General features: G+C 41.1%; 1 protein-coding gene across 1 annotated transcript in view; it reads right to left on the bottom strand.

Moving 5' to 3' along the window:
- Positions 1–18,253, bottom strand: part of LOC146784395 (gastrokine-1-like) — a 61,006-nt gene that overhangs the window by 27,798 nt on the left and 14,955 nt on the right. Inside the window, exons 3-4 of the mRNA XM_085634558.1 lie at positions 9,383–9,493; positions 8,966–9,061 (exon numbers count right to left, since the gene is read on the bottom strand). Of these exons, the coding sequence (XP_085490684.1) occupies positions 8,966–9,061; positions 9,383–9,493 (207 nt within the window). The remainder of the gene's footprint in view (positions 1–8,965; positions 9,062–9,382; positions 9,494–18,253) is intronic.

The following is an 18,253-nucleotide window of genomic DNA, read 5'->3' as shown; positions in this document are numbered from 1 at the left end:
AAGGAGGCTGAGAATCCTGGTGACCCCAACCTACCAAAACCCGAATCCTAAATTATTAGAGGAATGGTCTGGGCTAATGGATACAACTTGCAAGCAAATGTTGGGTCTCCTCTCAAAATATGCTGCAATTGAACTACAGCAAATTGAGGAGGAATTGAAACAACTGTGTGATGCGCTCAGTAAATCAACATCCCAGGAAGAGATTGTCAATTTCGTCAAGGAGATGACAGTAAGATTGACAAAATATGAGGAGGCATAAAAGCAAGAAAAAGATGGAAATTGATACGAGACCGAAATGATTATGCGCAAGGGCGTATCCTCACCTTCAGTCGGAAGTACGACGCGATCAGAAAGGATTATAGAAACATCGAGGCACTTCGAATACAAGAATTAGAAACCTCTGGGTCTAGCTCAAAAGCGTCATCGGAGGATGAGGATCGAGCGGGACCAGAAAGAGGACCTTTTACATCTTTGAAGGAATACCGTTTTGTCCAATTGAGCCTCAGTTCCTCGAAAAGACCGGCACAGGGAAGAGGAAAAGGAGGAGGCAAAGATCTAGAAAAGGAAGGAGCAGGAGAGGCGGGGAAGGTCAGCGGAAACGAAGCGCCACGTGGGAGAGGCATCAGGCGATCAAAGCAGAACAAATGAAAGGTGAGCAAACAAACCTCCCTATTATTAACCTTTCTACCCACGAAATTACCCCGGAAGAGAGATCGGTTTAGGAACTGGGTCTCTCTTTTTGCCCGACTGCTAATTTCGATTTTGCAAAAACACGGATTGACTTGTTTCTCTTTATGCACAAATTGAAACTGCTTAAGATGCATACCTTGCGTAACACCAGGGATGTCAGTATCATTCCTGAAGTGACAAAAATCACTGAATCTGTGGAAGGAGTTCTATCTATCAGCGATATTGAGACCCTAGCCACCCTTAGGGAATTTGAGACAGGTATTAAGGATTGCTCTACAGACTGTGAGCTACTGATCAACATGGATATGGAGATCAGCAGGAGGTCTAGAAATGATTTTAAACCCAAGTCCAAATTTAATACCATAACGTTACATGATGCAATTGACACTTTTCATGAGATTATTCTAAGGGACCTACTTGAACTGTGGAAAAAACAACAAGACAATTTTGCACAAAATCTGACGCCCTCACAAAGAAGGGGACTAGAGTCGCTTAAACAAGCAACGACTTTCGTGATCAAACCCTCCGACAAAGGAGGTAATGTGGTTCTGTGGGATATCAACAAATATCGCACAGAGGCGAAACGACAGTTGGAATTCTCGGGAAGTTACCTGAGATCCAATGCGGGGAGATACAACAAAACAATACAGGATTACCATAACATGTTGAGTGATTGGCAGCAAAATGACCTATTGAGTAGAAATGAATCTCTTTTTTTATTGGTGCAGAAGCCAATGATCCCTATTTTCTATTTATTGCCTAAAGTGCACAAGCACCCCGCAGATCCCCCTGGCAGACCTATAATCTCTGCGAATCAGAGCCTTTTAGAGAACACATCCATCTATTTGGATTATTTTCTTCGCCCATATGTTTACAACCTTCCCTCTTATTGCAGGGACACCATGGATTTTCGGTCTAAAATACAAGAGATTCCGTGGAAGGATACTTACATTCTGGCAACAATTGATGTTGTCGCTTTGTACACCTGTATCGAACATGATATGGGCATTTAGGCTTGCAAATACTATCTGAGAGATAGACCTCTTAAAATGTTTGATCACACTATGGTTTTGCTGCAAATGTTACGTTTCTGTCTAAACAATAATTGTTTTCTTTTTGAGGACCAGTGGTATGAACAATACACTGGTACTGCGATGGGGAGTTGCTTTGCTCCAAGCTACGCCTGCCTGCTGATGGGGTGGTGGGAGGCGGAGCATCTATGGCATGAGGGCAATGCAACCTACCAAGACAATGTCATCCTGTGGACCCGCTACATAGACAATATTTTTCTGATATGGGATAGTCCATAGGATGACTTGGATATTTTCATCCAAGGTTTATCTACCAACAATTTGAATCTTGAGTTTACTAGCAGGATAGGCTCCACCACTATAGAGTTTTTAGATGTGCAGGTTGAGGTAAAAAATGGCATTCTACAAACGAATCTATACAGGAAACCCACCTCAGGGAATAGTATTTTGCACTCACATAGCCATCATCCTGTTGGATTGAAGCAGAGTATCCCCTATGGTGAACTCTTCAGAGCTAAGAGCAATTGCAGCACCCCTGAACTTTATGAAAAGGAGGCCACTAACATGCAGGTCCGTTTTAAAAGCAGAGGATACGCAGCCAGAAACATTTGAGCAGCTGCTAAAAAGGCCAGTATCAGAGACAGGAACAGCTTACTAATCCCCAAGTTTCAGGATAGCGGGAGACAGAAAGTGAGACTGATTACCATGTTCAATCACGCATCACAAGATGTTCATAACATAGTGCGTAAACATTGGCACATTATTAAGAGCGATGTCATATTTGGCAAATTGGTCAGTCCCACACCTCATGTAACATACCGAAAATGTCAATCTCTCAAAGACCTCCTTGTACACAGTCATTTGGCAACAAAAAACAAAGTATCGAAAACCTGGTTGAGGGAACTCCCAGGTTTCCATAAATGCGGGAGGTGTAAAGCTTGCAGCTGTAGCACGAATGTGAAAACATTTAGGGCCATATGTAGGTAGCCTAACATTTACCACTTCATAAATACCGAATTTTACCGATTCGGTATTTATGAAGTGGTAAATGATATGTAGGTAATTAGTCGGTAAATATTACCGATTCGGAAAAATTCGGTAATTACCGAATCGGTATTTACCGATTCGGTAATGAGGCATACCTTCCCATTTATGGGAAGGTATGCCTCATTACCGAATCGGTAAATACCGATTCGGTAATGGGGGAGCACATGCAAGGGTGGCAGGGTGTCACATTGACACCCTGTTGCACCCCTGATTCGGCCATGTGTGCACATGTGGCACACATACATGCCATAAGGGCATGTATGTCTGCCACATTGCACACTTTAACATGCACAAAAATGCTTTTATTCACCTATTCGTCATTTACCACCAACCTTTAGTTGGTGGTAAATAACGAATCCCCACGACACCCACACACTCCCCCTACATCTCATTTCTGTATTCGGAATTTACCGAATCGGTAAAATTACCGAATCGGTAATTTTACCGATTCGGTAAATTGCGAATACAGAAATGATCCCCCTACATCTCAGAAGCCTAAATACCGGTCGGTAACGGTATATTTACCGAAAATCGGCCGTTACCGACCGGTATTAGGCTTCCTACATGAGGCCCTTAGTCTCCCGAATGGTAAAATGTGGAAGATACGCAATTTCATAAATTGCAACACAGAATATGTTGTATATGTGTTAACCTGCATTTGTGGCCTACGCTATGTGGGTAGTACTATTTTCCCTGTGAAAAAGCACATTCTGGAGGACCTGCGCGCAGTAAAAAATGGCGACATGTCATATGCAATAGCAAAACACTGTGATTTAATGCATGCCAACATCAAAGACATCAACACTAAAATCACATATTTTGGTATTGACAGGGTCCCTGTGAATGCTAGAGGAGGAGATCGGGAACGTCATCTGCGACGCCTGGAACCTAAGTATATTATCAAACTTTACAGCAAGACCCCGGGAGGGCTCAATCATGAGGAGTACCTCCATATACATTTAGGCTAGCAGGATTGTTACTATTTTCTGCCTGTGCAGACAATTGCTGACATTGTGTTGCTTTAAGTTTGTCAGCAACATTATGTAGCCTTTGTCCCCTTCTCCCCCTTTTTGTCTCTCTCTTTCTCTTCTCTTTACATATGTCCTGAATGCGCCAATAATGTTCTAAAACAGTATCTTTACTAGTGGCCTTTGCGGTAGGAGCGGCTGCTCCACCCATAGCAATATTGGCCAATTTTTTCCTATCCTCCTTTCTTGCACCGCTGTACATATATATTTTGTGTGGTTTTTTCTTTCCTTTTAAGAGACCCTAAGTGGGACTGACACAGTGGTCTTATCCTTCCTGATTTAGACGTTAGTTTGGTCTCAACTTATTAACTTTGGCACTGGCCAGTAACAATTAAGTATTTTCATTTACTAGTTGAGTCCTAACACATATCGTACATAGCGCAACATTAGTCACACAATAGCAATGACAACAAGCTATGACAGTATTTTAATTTCGCCACTAGGCATACTGCGCTTGATGTATTTTGTGCGTTTGCGTTTATGTTTGTTTATTTACATTCAAAATGCTTTTTCGCCGTATGTTTAATATTATTGAATGTGCACTTGAATTAACTTGATTTTTTGCACTTGCATTTGAAAGTCTGTTTTCTGAAATGTCAAAAGTACTAACTAAAGTGCATTCTGTTTTCTATGTCTATTAACTCACAGGAAGTGGTTTTAAGCCCACTCCCACTTCCGGGTCACTGTATGACTATTTGACAAACACTGTGTTGTAGAAGCGCATCAAAGTCAATAAATACAAATTTTCTCACGAATTACAAATCCTGAGTGCGACCTCTTCTTATGCAGAGGTGACTATAAAATATATATGTATATCTATATATCTATCTATATATATATATATATATATATATATATATATATATATTCACTTAAAAAACCATAGGTTTCACACATGTTATAGTTAGGTGGATATTTCACTCGTAAAAAACCAATGAAATTCCCCCGTTATAGTTAGTTCAGATAACTATAACTCGCGCGCCCACAATCCACTGCTCATGATGTCACATATTACATCACTCATGACATGGTCAGTGGCATCACTCATGACATCACTGATGACATCATCCTTGTGATAGAGTGGCAGTCGCGCGAGTTATAGTTATCTGAACTAACTATAACGGGGGAATTTCATTGGTTTTTAAGAGTGAAATATCCACCTAACTATAACATGTGTGAAACCTATGGTTTTTTAAGTGAATTTGCAAGGTTTTTTAAATGCTAATTCCTAACTAGAACGTGTGTGAAACCTATGGTTTTTTCAGTGAATTTGTACGGTTTTTTAAATGCTAATTTATTTATGTATTATTATTTTTTTTATATATTTATTTTACAAAATGGTTTTTTTTTTTGGTTTTTCACCGTGCGCGCACCCCCGCGATTTTTTATTTTTAAAATATTTTTTTCTGCCTTCGGGGTCCTTCAAGGACCCCCTGACAACGGCTAGGGGGTCAGGAACTCTCTACCCTGCCCCCTTTTCACGTTCGCCACCTTCCTTTTTCACTCTAGCACTGAAAATAAACAAAATGGCGGCCGACACTTCCTGATTTCGACCGATTCGAACGTTGACTAACATGTAACCACCAATCAGAATTACGCTCGCGCACGTTAGGGTGCTCGCACGGTGTGCACACGGTGCGCGCTTATAGATATTTATATGCTTTTAAATGCTATTTTCTCAGGAACTACTGAACAGATTGACACCAGACCTGCAAAAGGCTCTTCCCTGACCTGAGGACTACCTCTCTGCCAAATTTCAAGTAATTCTGTTCAGCCGTTTGGGCTGTACCTTCGACTAAAGGTCCTATGGAAAAATGCATGGGGAAAATTCGTTTTGGGACCCCCCTTTTTTCTCGACCCCCACTTGACGAATCACCCCGAGACTTTCAGGGTAGGAGCTGAACGGAGCGCCCCATTAGTTTTGAAAATTTCGCGAGGATTCGTCAACCGGCGCCAAAGTTATTCAAAATAGAGTTTTCAGATTTCCTATGGAAACTCGGTCCTAACTATAACTATCTACTGGCGACCGCCAGTAGATAATATATATTTCCTTTATGCCTTCATGCGTACCGCCTTCCAATACTCCACGTGTCTCGAGGGTGAGCAGAAGAACAGCACCAACAACTCCTTCATGTGAGGTAACTCGTTTGTTTTTTAGAGTTAAGTCAGCCTCCATTCATCACGGGGCCGTAACCAACAAAATGCAGGGGTGCCTACAGACTGAAAAATGACCTATGCGTTTCGGCTTGAGCCTTCTACTGGGTCATAGAGTAAAGTGCAGAGTGTCAATTTAAAGTGAAAACACTCCCTTTCACCACCACCAATTAAAAACAAATGTCCGTTTTAAAGGGGACACAACCACTAATTTTGTTTTCAAATTCACTATTTTCCAAAAACAAATCAGTTTCATAGGGTATGTGTCAGCAGCATTATAAACAGTGAATAATACACATTTTCTCCTTGTAAAGTACATAAATATATATATTGATTCATTGTATAAGCTTTATTTTGACAGCTTGTGTCAGAAAAGCTATACAAGCGACATTTTATATTAAAAAGATAAAAGGTAAAAACACTTCGTACAGCAGCATTATAAAAATAAATATGTATAAACAGTCCATCCTGGTGCGCAACTGCAACCAGGGTACAAAGTGCAGTTTCATATATAAATTTGCAATATTTTAGCAGACACTATTCCGCCTACAATTATTTGAAGGATGTTGCTTAGAACTGGAAAGTCTGCCAGAATACCATCACAGACATGATCGCAAGTCTTAGCCCAGCTTCCTCAATATTCATTTGCCCTGCTTTCTGCTCCAGTCCTTTTTGCATTTATTCGCTGAGTTGCGAACCTCAGTTATACTAGGAAGCGCTTCGAAATATTAATTCCACACTTTACATTAAAGTATGATTTCTTAAAGTAATTGCTGTGCCTCCACTCTTAAGCTTATATTGTGACCTCCATTTTATGTAGCACTCTTGCGCTGAAACATGCTGTATTTTGTACTGTTTGCTGCTTTGTTCCCATTAAAGATATTGTTATTAGTCTGGCAGACCACTACTTCACTGCCACAGCGGTCTACTTCAACAGTTACCAGAGCATGTCATCTTACATCAGAATTAACACTAAAAGCACATTCTTCCCATCACAGAAACTGATGAAACTTGCCCCTTCACTGCTCCCAAACTCTGTTCAGCAGCTTTAAGCCCATTAGTCAATTTGAAAATTGACCATTTTCATGTTTTACATGAACTACCAGCACCATACCACAGAAGAGTCATCCTGCATCCGCCATACGTGGTATTGGCCTAAAAAATACAGACCACATTGATCCCACTCTCCACAAACTCTACAGTCTAAAGTGCAAAAGTGAAATACATTCTGGATCATGAAACTGACCAACAATTACATAGTAAGCAAAGCCATAGCCTCCAACTCGGCACTAAAATTACCCACTATGTTTCCAGCAGGCCCTGTTAGCCTCCAAATGTCCACTGATAAATTTGTCCCTTCAACAGAGGTGATTGGTGCTTCTTAGACAAGTCCCCTGCCACAAAACAACCTGTAGCCCACATCAAGTCCTTTCACACTGCTTTTCTTCATGAAAACTCTGAAAACTACTCTTTTCTTATTGACTGAATAACACTGCCAAGCATCCTCCTATGCTAATTTCAGTTCTGTACATTTCTCATACGTTTTGCGCTTGTTTGTGCCTTGGTTTGTATTTTTGTGTTCTACAAATCTCATAAATACATTTAAAAAGTCATTGTATATGATTGGTGCTGAACAGGATTGTCTTAACCAGTCGAGATGCATGATGCTGTCCAGAGGTAAATTGATCACCCAGTAGTCTCTCTTCACACATTCAGTCCAAAAGGAAATGGTCCTTAGCAGACTTAGTTGGCTGGACTCCTTCCTATAGCTTTATAGGTAGCTGTCTAATTTTGGTTGGGTGCTATTTAAGGTGCCTCTGGGCTTGACCTCGTACTCTGATTTCACTCAAAGACGAGTAGTTCAGCACAACATTAGAGATGTTTTTAGGGATATAATCACGTCAACATCAATTGCAATGAAATGTAGTTCTTATAATCTTATTATTAATGTAGACACTCAACTGGCTCGAGTTTCATTGCAGTCAATAAGGCACTGAGCTTAATCAAGGCTTCAATAAAGCTCAAAATAAAAGTCAATGTTGTGCCAGTCTCCTCGTACTGAGGTGACCAACATGACAATGTCATCTACCCACAGACCAATGGGTTATGTGACCGAAATATAAGTCACAAATGTATTTAGGGAGACATCTGTCACAATGCGGTTTTTACACGTCATTACAAGGACTTGTGCTGGATGGCGCTATACACTAAAGAATAGTATGATTTACTATTCCAACACCTTCCCTACTGTTACATAAGCTGGAGTTGGAATTGTAAATCATATTATTCCTAAATCCAGCGCCCTCCAGCGCAAGTCATTGTAACGACTTGCGTTGTAATGCCTGTGTGGTAAACGTATTGCAGTGTGAAGACCGCGATGTAACGCCATATATTCAGGTATTTATTCCCCCCAGTACCTGAGGGAGCATCGAACCAGCCCACTTCAACCAATCCTGGTGCTTCTCATGCTGCCTAACATTAGCAGCATGAGAGCAGCGTCTGGATTGGTTAGTGAAATTGGTTCAGACCAGCGCTGAGGGACTGGAAGCACGAGGACCGGGGGGGGGGGGGGGGAGCCAGTGCATTGCAGTGGGTAAGTACGTATTTTATTTTTATATTTATGACCCACTGACAGCCACTGTAAGAAACTCGCACTGCCTTCAGCCTCAATGCCAGAGCTTTCAGTCGTGGTTCGTTATAAACACTGTTTAGAATTAGCCATGATCGTGAGCTTTAGTGTTGACCTTAAAGGCATTGCTGGTCAGTGGGTCAATAAACATCTGTTGTGCAGTACCAAGAGAACCTTCTGGGTGAATGTGCCTTTTACAATTACACTTGTTATGCTTATGGCTCAAATAACTGATGTGCTTGCCCCACCAATTATTTATAGTACCAGCCACCACTGCAACTAAGGACAACTCTGATGATGCGCATGGCCAATCCCATTGATTGTTCAGTACAAAAGCCACCTGTGGGAGCTGTTCGTACAAACACCCAGGTTCTGCTTTTCCTTACCTGCTCGGGGAACAGCTCTGCACTTGGAAATTCGCTTTTGCTCAGCGGGGTCACAACGCAGACCTTCCTGGAGAAGATTCTGGTGGCGATAAAGCCCTGGAAAGCAAAAACACACAAATGACATCACACTAGCTTTTCTGAGAGAAAGTGGCCTGTAGGGAATATGCACATTCCTGTATAGACTATATTCCTACATCTAGGAACAGATAAGTGGCAAATTCAGATAAAGTGGGGAAATGTAAGTTCCCTCACTACTTGCACTGAACAGGAGGAATGCTTGAAATGGAGAAGCTAGATGAAAAATATGTCTGGCTTAAAAAAGCATGCATCGCCTTCCCAGGTCGGGGATATTATCATGTATGTTATGGCCAGCCTTCCTCAGACAGATCCCCACGTAGCACCATCTGGCACACATACCGCCTTGTAGTCCAGGACAGCATCCCACGACTGCCATCCAAGGTTGTTGCTGACGGTAACGACATTGTTCTCTTTGTCGACTCTCCATGAAGGGTTGGTGATTTCAGCAGCCTGTGGACAGAATATTTTGTATCAGTGTCCACAGGGAAAATACCATTGTACTGCAGCAGGAGGAAAGTACACAGAAAGGACCGCTCCATTTCAAAGTGATGCCTTCAGGTCGGTACATGTGATAGTTACACCAGTTCACGCAGATCTTTGTGAATATGTCATATAGTGTTACAGGTTGCGGGGGTAATAATTGTATCCTTGCTAGCCAGGGTTGGGTGGTCCCCTAATAAGAGCGTCTGCAGTTGCTTCTGATGTGATTGGTGTGTTTGTGACTGAAGCTTCATGAGGTAGCCTGCTCTGCCTCTTCTGTGTGAGTGAGTGAAGTGCACTGGCACAGTCTTGGCCTTTATGCAATGTGTAATTTACTGAAAATATTTTACCTTCTCTTAGTGCATGGTCTTCTATAAAGACCATACCTAACACACCCCATATGCTTTTATCAAATCGGGCACCTTTTACTTTTTCATTCATGGTTGTTCCTGTGGGAATGATTAATTTGGACTGTGATACATCTTTAAAGCTTTTCTCACCATGTTCAGTCCTCACTACATGTAGCACTCAATTGAAGGTAAGCCTTTGCAAAGCCAATAGGTATGGCTGACATTGTCAGTTATAAGCCAGAACCACTGGCTTTGCCAAACCATCTCGAGTTGCTGGGTGCGGTGAATCTTATCTGTGGACTGATGCTTGTAAAAGGTCGCTACGACGGTTCCAAATGGTTCCTCCTCCAGTGGTGCCCGTAGCAACACATTTGTAATACAAAAGAATGTGTTTTTGTATAGAATTAATGAACGTGCTAAATTATTGAATTTGGCAAAAAGTGTGACAAATGAGTTTATTTTTCAGGTGATAAATAGTCCCTAATACATTTTAATGGAACCACTTCCTAGGGGGCAGAAGGATACACCCAGCGAAATACCCATTTGGTCTATAAAAGTTGAATTTAGTTTTCAAAATTAAGTCTATTATTTAATATTTAATTATTAAATCAATTGAATTTTTAGCGCTATATGTATTATGATTTAACTTTATATCCACTTTAAAATTGAATAATAAACTTCATTTTATATAAAAATGAAACTTTTAATATATATGTTAACACATTTACATACATATGTGTGTGTATATATATATATATGTGTGTATTTATATATATATTCACTTAAAAAACCATAGGTTTCACACAAGTTATAGTTAGCTGTACATTTCACACGTAAAAAACCAATGAAATTCCACGTTATAGTTAGATCAGGTAACTATAACTTGCGCGCCCACAATAAACTGCTGATGACGTCACATATTACATCACTCATGACATGGTCAGTGACATCACTCATGACATCAATGATGACATCTGAAATGACACATTGTGGATTGTGGTCGCGCAAGTTATAGTTACCTGATCTAACTATAACGTGGAATTTCATTGGTTTTTTACGTGTGAAATGTACAGCTAACTATAACTTGTGTGAAACCTATGGTTTTTTAAGTGAATTTGCAAGGTTTTTTAAATGCTAATTCCTAACTATAACGTGTGTGAAACCTATGGTTTTTTCAGTGAATTTGTACGGTTTTTTAAATGCTAAGTTATGTATTTATTTTTAATTTTTTTTTCTGGTTTTTCACCGTGCACACAACCTGCGCGCACGGTGCGCTTTGCGCACCGTGCGTGCGCTGTGGGCACTCGGTGCGCTTCGCGCACCGAGCGCCCACGTTGCGCATTTCGTGCCGTGCACGCCTCGCCATTTTTTACAAAATATCAATTGTTTTTTCTCCCTTGGGGGTCCTTAGATTTATATATTAAATGTGATTGTTAATTCTTTTTTTTTTTATTCTTTTTTTTTACCGTACGCGTACGGTAAGCTTACCGTACGCGCACTCCGCGATTTTTTTTTCAAATTATTAATTGTAATTTTCGTACTTTTTGGTCCTTCCTGGACCCCCTCACAAACGCTAGGGGGTCTGCAACTCTCTTCGTTGCCCCCTTTTCACGTTATCCACCTTTGTTTTTCAGAGCGAGAGACATAAAATGGCGGTCGACACTTTCTGATTTCGCCCGATTCGAATGTTTACAGTCATGTAACCACCAATCAGAATTGAGGTCGCGCACGGCACCGTACGCGTACGGTAAGCTTACCGTAAGCACACGGAGCGCGATTTAAGATATATATATTTATTTAAATGCTATTTTCTCAGGACCTACTGAACAGATTTACACCAGACCTGCAAAAGGCACATCTCTGACCTGAGGACTACCTCTCTGCCAAATTTCAAGTAATTCTGTTCAGCCGTTCGGGCTGTAGCTCGGACTAAAGGTCCTATGGGAAAATGCATGGGGAAAACGTGTTTTGGGCCCCCCCTTTTTTCTCAGCCCCCGCTTGAAGAATCCCCCCGAGACTTTCAGGGTAGGAGCGGAGCGTAGCGCCCCATTAGTTTTGAAAATTTCGCGAGGATTCGTCAACCGGCGCCAAAGTTATTCCAAATAGAATGTTGCGGATTTCCTACGGAAACACGGTCCCAACTATAACTATCTACTGGTATACATACATATATATATATATATATATATATATATATATATATATTACCTACTGGCGGTCGCCAGTAGGTAGTTATAGTTAGGACCACGTTTCCATAGGAAATCCGCAACATTCTATTTTGAATAACTTTTGCGCCGGTTGACGAATCCTTGCGAATTTTTCAAAATAGGTGGGGCGCTACGCTCCGCTCCTACCCTGAAAGTCTCGGGGGGATTCGTCAAGCGGGGGCTGAGATAAAAGGGGGGTCCCAAAACGCGTTTTTCCCATGCATTTTTCCATAGGACCTTTAGACACAGCTACAGCCCGAACGGCTGAACAGAATTACTTGAAATTTGGCAGAGAGGTAGTCCTCAGGTCAAGGAAGTGCCTTTTGTAGGTTTGGTGTAAATCTGTTCAGTAGATTCTGAGAAAATAGCCTTTAAATCAATATATATATCTGAGCCAGCTTACGGTGCGCTTACGGTGCACTTACCGTACGCGTACGGTGGCGTGCGCGAGCGCGATTCTGATTGGCTGTTAGATCTTAGTAAACATTCGAATCGGTCGAAACCAGGAAGCGGCGGCCGCCATTTTCTCTCTCGCACTCAGAGTGTGGATTAAAAAACAAAGGACAAAAACATGTAAAGGAGCTGTTTAGCCAGCTCCAAAGCACATAGCCATGTTGAGGGAGTCCCCAAAGATCCCCCAAGGCCAAAAACGGAATTTTTATTTTTTCGCTAATTTCGCCGATTATGCTTACCGTACGCGTACGGTAAAAAATTATTGAAAAAAAAAAATTATCCACACCCTCCCCACCCCGTGTGCAAATGGTGCCCGAAGTGCACCATTTGTGCATGGCTTATCAGCGTTTAAAAAAAAAAAAAAAATAACCTTTCACAACGAAGCGCATCATATGTCCTCCATGTGCGCACGGTGCGCGAAGCGCATCGTGCGTACATGGCCCATCTAGCGTAACGTGGGCACGTGGTGCGCGTAGCGCACCGCGTGCCCACCGTGCGTGCACGGCACTAACTGCGTAAAGTGGGCGCGCGGTGCGCGAAGCGCACCGCGTGCTCACTGTGCGCGCACGGTGCGCGAAGCGCACCGTGCGCGCACGGAACGAACTGCGTTAAGTGGGCGCGCACGCCACGAATTAGCATGAGTAACTATGTGTGTGAGTAACTCTATCCACTTTAAAATTGAATAATAAACTTCATTTTATATAAAAATGAAACTTTTAATATATATGTTAACACATTTACATACATATGTGTGTGTATATATATATATATGTGTGTATTTATATATATATTCACTTAAAAAACCATAGGTTTCACACAAGTTATAGTTAGCTGTACATTTCACACGTAAAAAACCAATGAAATTCCACGTTATAGTTAGATCAGGTAACTATAACTTGCGCGCCCACAATAAACTGCTGATGACGTCACATATTACATCACTCATGACATGGTCAGTGACATCACTCATGACATCAATGATGACATCTGAAATGACACATTGTGGATTGTGGTCGCGCAAGTTATAGTTACCTGATCTAACTATAACGTGGAATTTCATTGGTTTTTTACGTGTGAAATGTACAGCTAACTATAACTTGTGTGAAACCTATGGTTTTTTAAGTGAATTTGCAAGGTTTTTTAAATGCTAATTCCTAACTATAACGTGTGTGAAACCTATGGTTTTTTCAGTGAATTTGTACGGTTTTTTAAATGCTAAGTTATGTATTTATTTTTAATTTTTTTTTCTGGTTTTTCACCGTGCACACAACCTGCGCGCACGGTGCGCTTTGCGCACCGTGCGTGCGCTGTGGGCACTCGGTGCGCTTCGCGCACCGAGCGCCCACGTTGCGCATTTCGTGCCGTGCACGCCTCGCCATTTTTTACAAAATATCAATTGTTTTTTCTCCCTTGGGGGTCCTTAGATTTATATATTAAATGTGATTGTTAATTCTTTTTTTTTTTATTCTTTTTTTTTACCGTACGCGTACGGTAAGCTTACCGTACGCGCACTCCGCGATTTTTTTTTCAAATTATTAATTGTAATTTTCGTACTTTTTGGTCCTTCCTGGACCCCCTCACAAACGCTAGGGGGTCTGCAACTCTCTTCGTTGCCCCCTTTTCACGTTATCCACCTTTGTTTTTCAGAGCGAGAGACATAAAATGGCGGTCGACACTTTCTGATTTCGCCCGATTCGAATGTTTACAGTCATGTAACCACCAATCAGAATTGAGGTCGCGCACGGCACCGTACGCGTACGGTAAGCTTACCGTAAGCACACGGAGCGCGCTTACAGATATATATATTTATTTAAATGCTATTTTCTCAGGACCTACTGAACAGATTTACACCAGACCTGCAAAAGGCACATCTCTGACCTGAGGACTACCTCTCTGCCAAATTTCAAGTAATTCTGTTCAGCCGTTCGGGCTGTAGCTCGGACTAAAGGTCCTATGGGAAAATGCATGGGGAAAACGTGTTTTGGGACCCCCCTTTTTTCTCAGCCCCCGCTTGACGAATCCCCCCGAGACTTTCAGGGTAGGAGCGGAGCGGAACGCCCCATTAGTTTTGAAAATTTCGCGAGGATTCGTCAACCGGCGCCAAAGTTATTCCAAATAGAATGTTGCGGATTTCCTACGGAAACACGGTCCCAACTATAACTATCTACTGGTATACATACATATATATATATATATATATATATATATATATATATATATATATATTACCTACTGGCGGTCGCCAGTAGGTAGTTATAGTTAGGACCACGTTTCCATAGGAAATCCGCAACATTCTATTTTGAATAACTTTTGCGCCGGTTGACGAATCCTTGCGAATTTTTCAAAATAGGTGGGGCGCTACGCTCCGCTCCTACCCTGAAAGTCTCGGGGGGATTCGTCAAGCGGGGGCTGAGATAAAAGGGGGGTCCCAAAACGCGTTTTTCCCATGCATTTTTCCATAGGACCTTTAGACACAGCTACAGCCCGAACGGCTGAACAGAATTACTTGAAATTTGGCAGAGAGGTAGTCCTCAGGTCAAGGAAGTGCCTTTTGTAGGTTTGGTGTAAATCTGTTCAGTAGATTCTGAGAAAATAGCCTTTAAATCAATATATATATCTGAGCCAGCTTACGGTGCGCTTACGGTGCGCTTACCGTACGCGTACGGTGGCGTGCGCGAGCGCGATTCTGATTGGCTGTTAGATCTTAGTAAACATTCGAATCGGTCGAAACCAGGAAGCGGCGGCCGCCATTTTCTCTCTCGCACTCAGAGTGTGGATTAAAAAACAAAGGACAAAAACATGTAAAGGAGCTGTTTAGCCAGCTCCAAAGCACATAGCCATGTTGAGGGAGTCCCCAAAGATCCCCCAAGGCCAAAAACGGAATTTTTATTTTTTCGCTAATTTCGCCGATTATGCTTACCGTACGCGTACGGTAAAAAATTATTGAAAAAAAAAAATTATCCACACCCTCCCCACCCCGTGTGCAAATGGTGCCCGAAGTGCACCATTTGTGCATGGCTTATCAGCGTTTAAAAAAAAATAAAATATAACCTTTCACAACGAAGCGCATCATATGTCCTCCATGTGCGCACGGTGCGCGAAGCGCATCGTGCGTACATGGCCCATCTAGCGTAACGTGGGCACGTGGTGCACGTAGCGCACCGCGTGCCCACCGTGCGTGCACGGCACTAACTGCGTAAAGTGGGCGCGCGGTGCGCGAAGCGCACCGCGTGCTCACTGTGCGCGCACGGTGCGCGAAGCGCACCGTGCGCGCACGGAACGAACTGCGTTAAGTGGGCGCGCACGCCACGAATGGCGTAAAGTAACTTAGCATTTAAAAAACCGTACAAATTCACTGAAAAAACCATAGGTTTCACACACGTTATAGTTAGGAATTAGCATTTAAAAAACCTTGCAAATTCACTGAAAAAACCATAGGTTTCACACATGTTATAGTTAGCGGAAATTTTACTGATAAAAAACCAATGAAATTCCCCCGTTATAGTTAGTGCAGGAAACTATAACTCACGCGACCGCAATCTTCTGCTGATGACATATGTGTCTTTATGAAAAAAAAATATTTGTAATATATGTATAGCTAAAAATTTATGGAAGAAGACATGGGCAAATAAGTGTCTAAATACAGTATTAGCATCAGCAGAGGATTGCGGTCGTGTGAGTTATAGTTTCCTGCACTAACTATAACGGGGGAATTTCATTGGTTTTTTATCAGTAAAATTTCCGCTAACTATAACATGTGTGAAACCTATGGTTTTTTCAGTGAATATATATATATTTATAAATATATATATATATATATATTCACTGAAAAAAACATAGGTTTCACACACGTTATAGTTAGGAATTAGCATTTAAAAAACCTTGCAAATTCAGTGAAAAAACAATAGGTTTCACACACGTTATAGTTAGCTGGACATTTCACTCGTAAAAAACCAATGAAATTTCCCCGTTATAGTTAGTTAAGCTAACTATAACTCGCGCGCCCGCAATGCACTGCTGATGACGTCACATATTACATCACTCATGACATGGTCAGTGACATCACTCATGACATCACTGATGACATCTCAAATGACATCACTGATGACATCATCCAGTGAATGTGTGTTTTTCTGAAAATTAAATATGTTTTATATATGTATATCTCAAGGTCGATGGAAGAATAAATGAGTATATAAGTGTCTAAATGGATGATTTGTTTTTGAAAAATTGATTGTGTAAATGACTGATTAAGTGTATCATAGTGAATACATGGCTTAGTGAGTAATGTTTAAATATGTAAATATCTGTATCAGTCTCTCACTTTGTGTATAATTGGCTGCATGGGTTGGCGAGCAGCTACATGAGTGTCTATATAGGTTATTAGTTGGTTTTTTGAGTATCAGTATGAGTGTCTGAGTGTCTGTATGGTTCAGTGGGGGGTATTACGTAGTGCATAAGTGCATGAATGAGTGACTCACTGTTTGTATGTGTTGAAGACAGCATGTGTGCAGGACTGTATGGGTGGATGAGTGTGTGTATGGGTGTGTTAGTGAGTGAATGGCTGTCTCAATAGTGTCTTTATGAGTAACTACATATGTTTTAAACTAGTATATGTGACTATTGGTGTATATAAGTGAGTATATGTGAGAGTGAGAGATTGAAAGAGTTCCTGTATGAATAAGTATGTGTTTCTATAAGTGATTGTTTAAAAGACTAAGTATGTGTAAGTTTCCATAGAAGTAAGTGTGGTGGTGTGTGTATAACTGTATATGCAAATAAATGTATGTTTGATTCTTTATTAGCATGAGTAACTATGTGTGTGAGTAACTCTATGGATGAGAGGCATTGTGTTACAGGATGTATAGGTGTATGAGTACATATGATGTGTGAGTACACGAATGAGTGACTGTACAGGACTGTTGGTGAATGAGTGGATGTTTATGTGGATCTTAGAATTATTGAAGAGGTTTTTGTAACTGGTATTGGTATGTCCATTTTTTTGAAAATTTCAGTCTCTATTTTTTAATGTTTGTATCAAAGGTTATATTAGGGTGAGAGGAGGTCTACCACTCTGTCACAAGGATGATGTCATCAGTGATGTCATTTGAGATGTCATGAGTGATGTCATGAGTGATGTCACTGACCATGTCATGAGTGATGTAATATGTGACGTCATCAGCAGTGCATTGCGGGCGCGCAAGTTATAGTTAGCTTAACTAACTATAACGGGGAAATTTCATTGGTTTTTTACGAGTGAAATGTCCAGCTAACTATAACGTGTGTGAAACCTATGGTTTTTTCACTGAATATATATATATATATATATATATATATATATATATATATTTATATATTTATATATATATATAGACGTTTCACCAAGTGTATAACATACACGGATGCACTCCTCCCCAAAGAAGAAACAGCATTTCAAGGTTCCATCACGAAGATTTAATTAATGTGCATTTAAGCCAAATAATACCCAACGCGTTTCGACGAACATATCGTCTTGGTCACGGGTAAATGTCTGTTCAAATTCAACAGTTAAATACATTAAAAAAAAGCATCGAAACAACGCACAAGTTTTGCGGAAATAAACAGTAAAAGAGGACAATAGTTTGCATCTACTCCTGACCGGCGGCATGGCGGCCACCTTGGAACGGTAAAGGTATAATACCATCTCCATCAACAAAAAGGTACCTCAATAAAGTTTTACA

The sequence above is a fragment of the Triturus cristatus genome, chromosome 11, assembly GCF_964204655.1.
Source record: "Triturus cristatus chromosome 11, aTriCri1.1, whole genome shotgun sequence".
NCBI classification, from domain to species: domain Eukaryota; kingdom Metazoa; phylum Chordata; class Amphibia; order Caudata; family Salamandridae; genus Triturus; species Triturus cristatus.
This window is presented reverse-complemented; position numbering and strand designations above follow the sequence as displayed.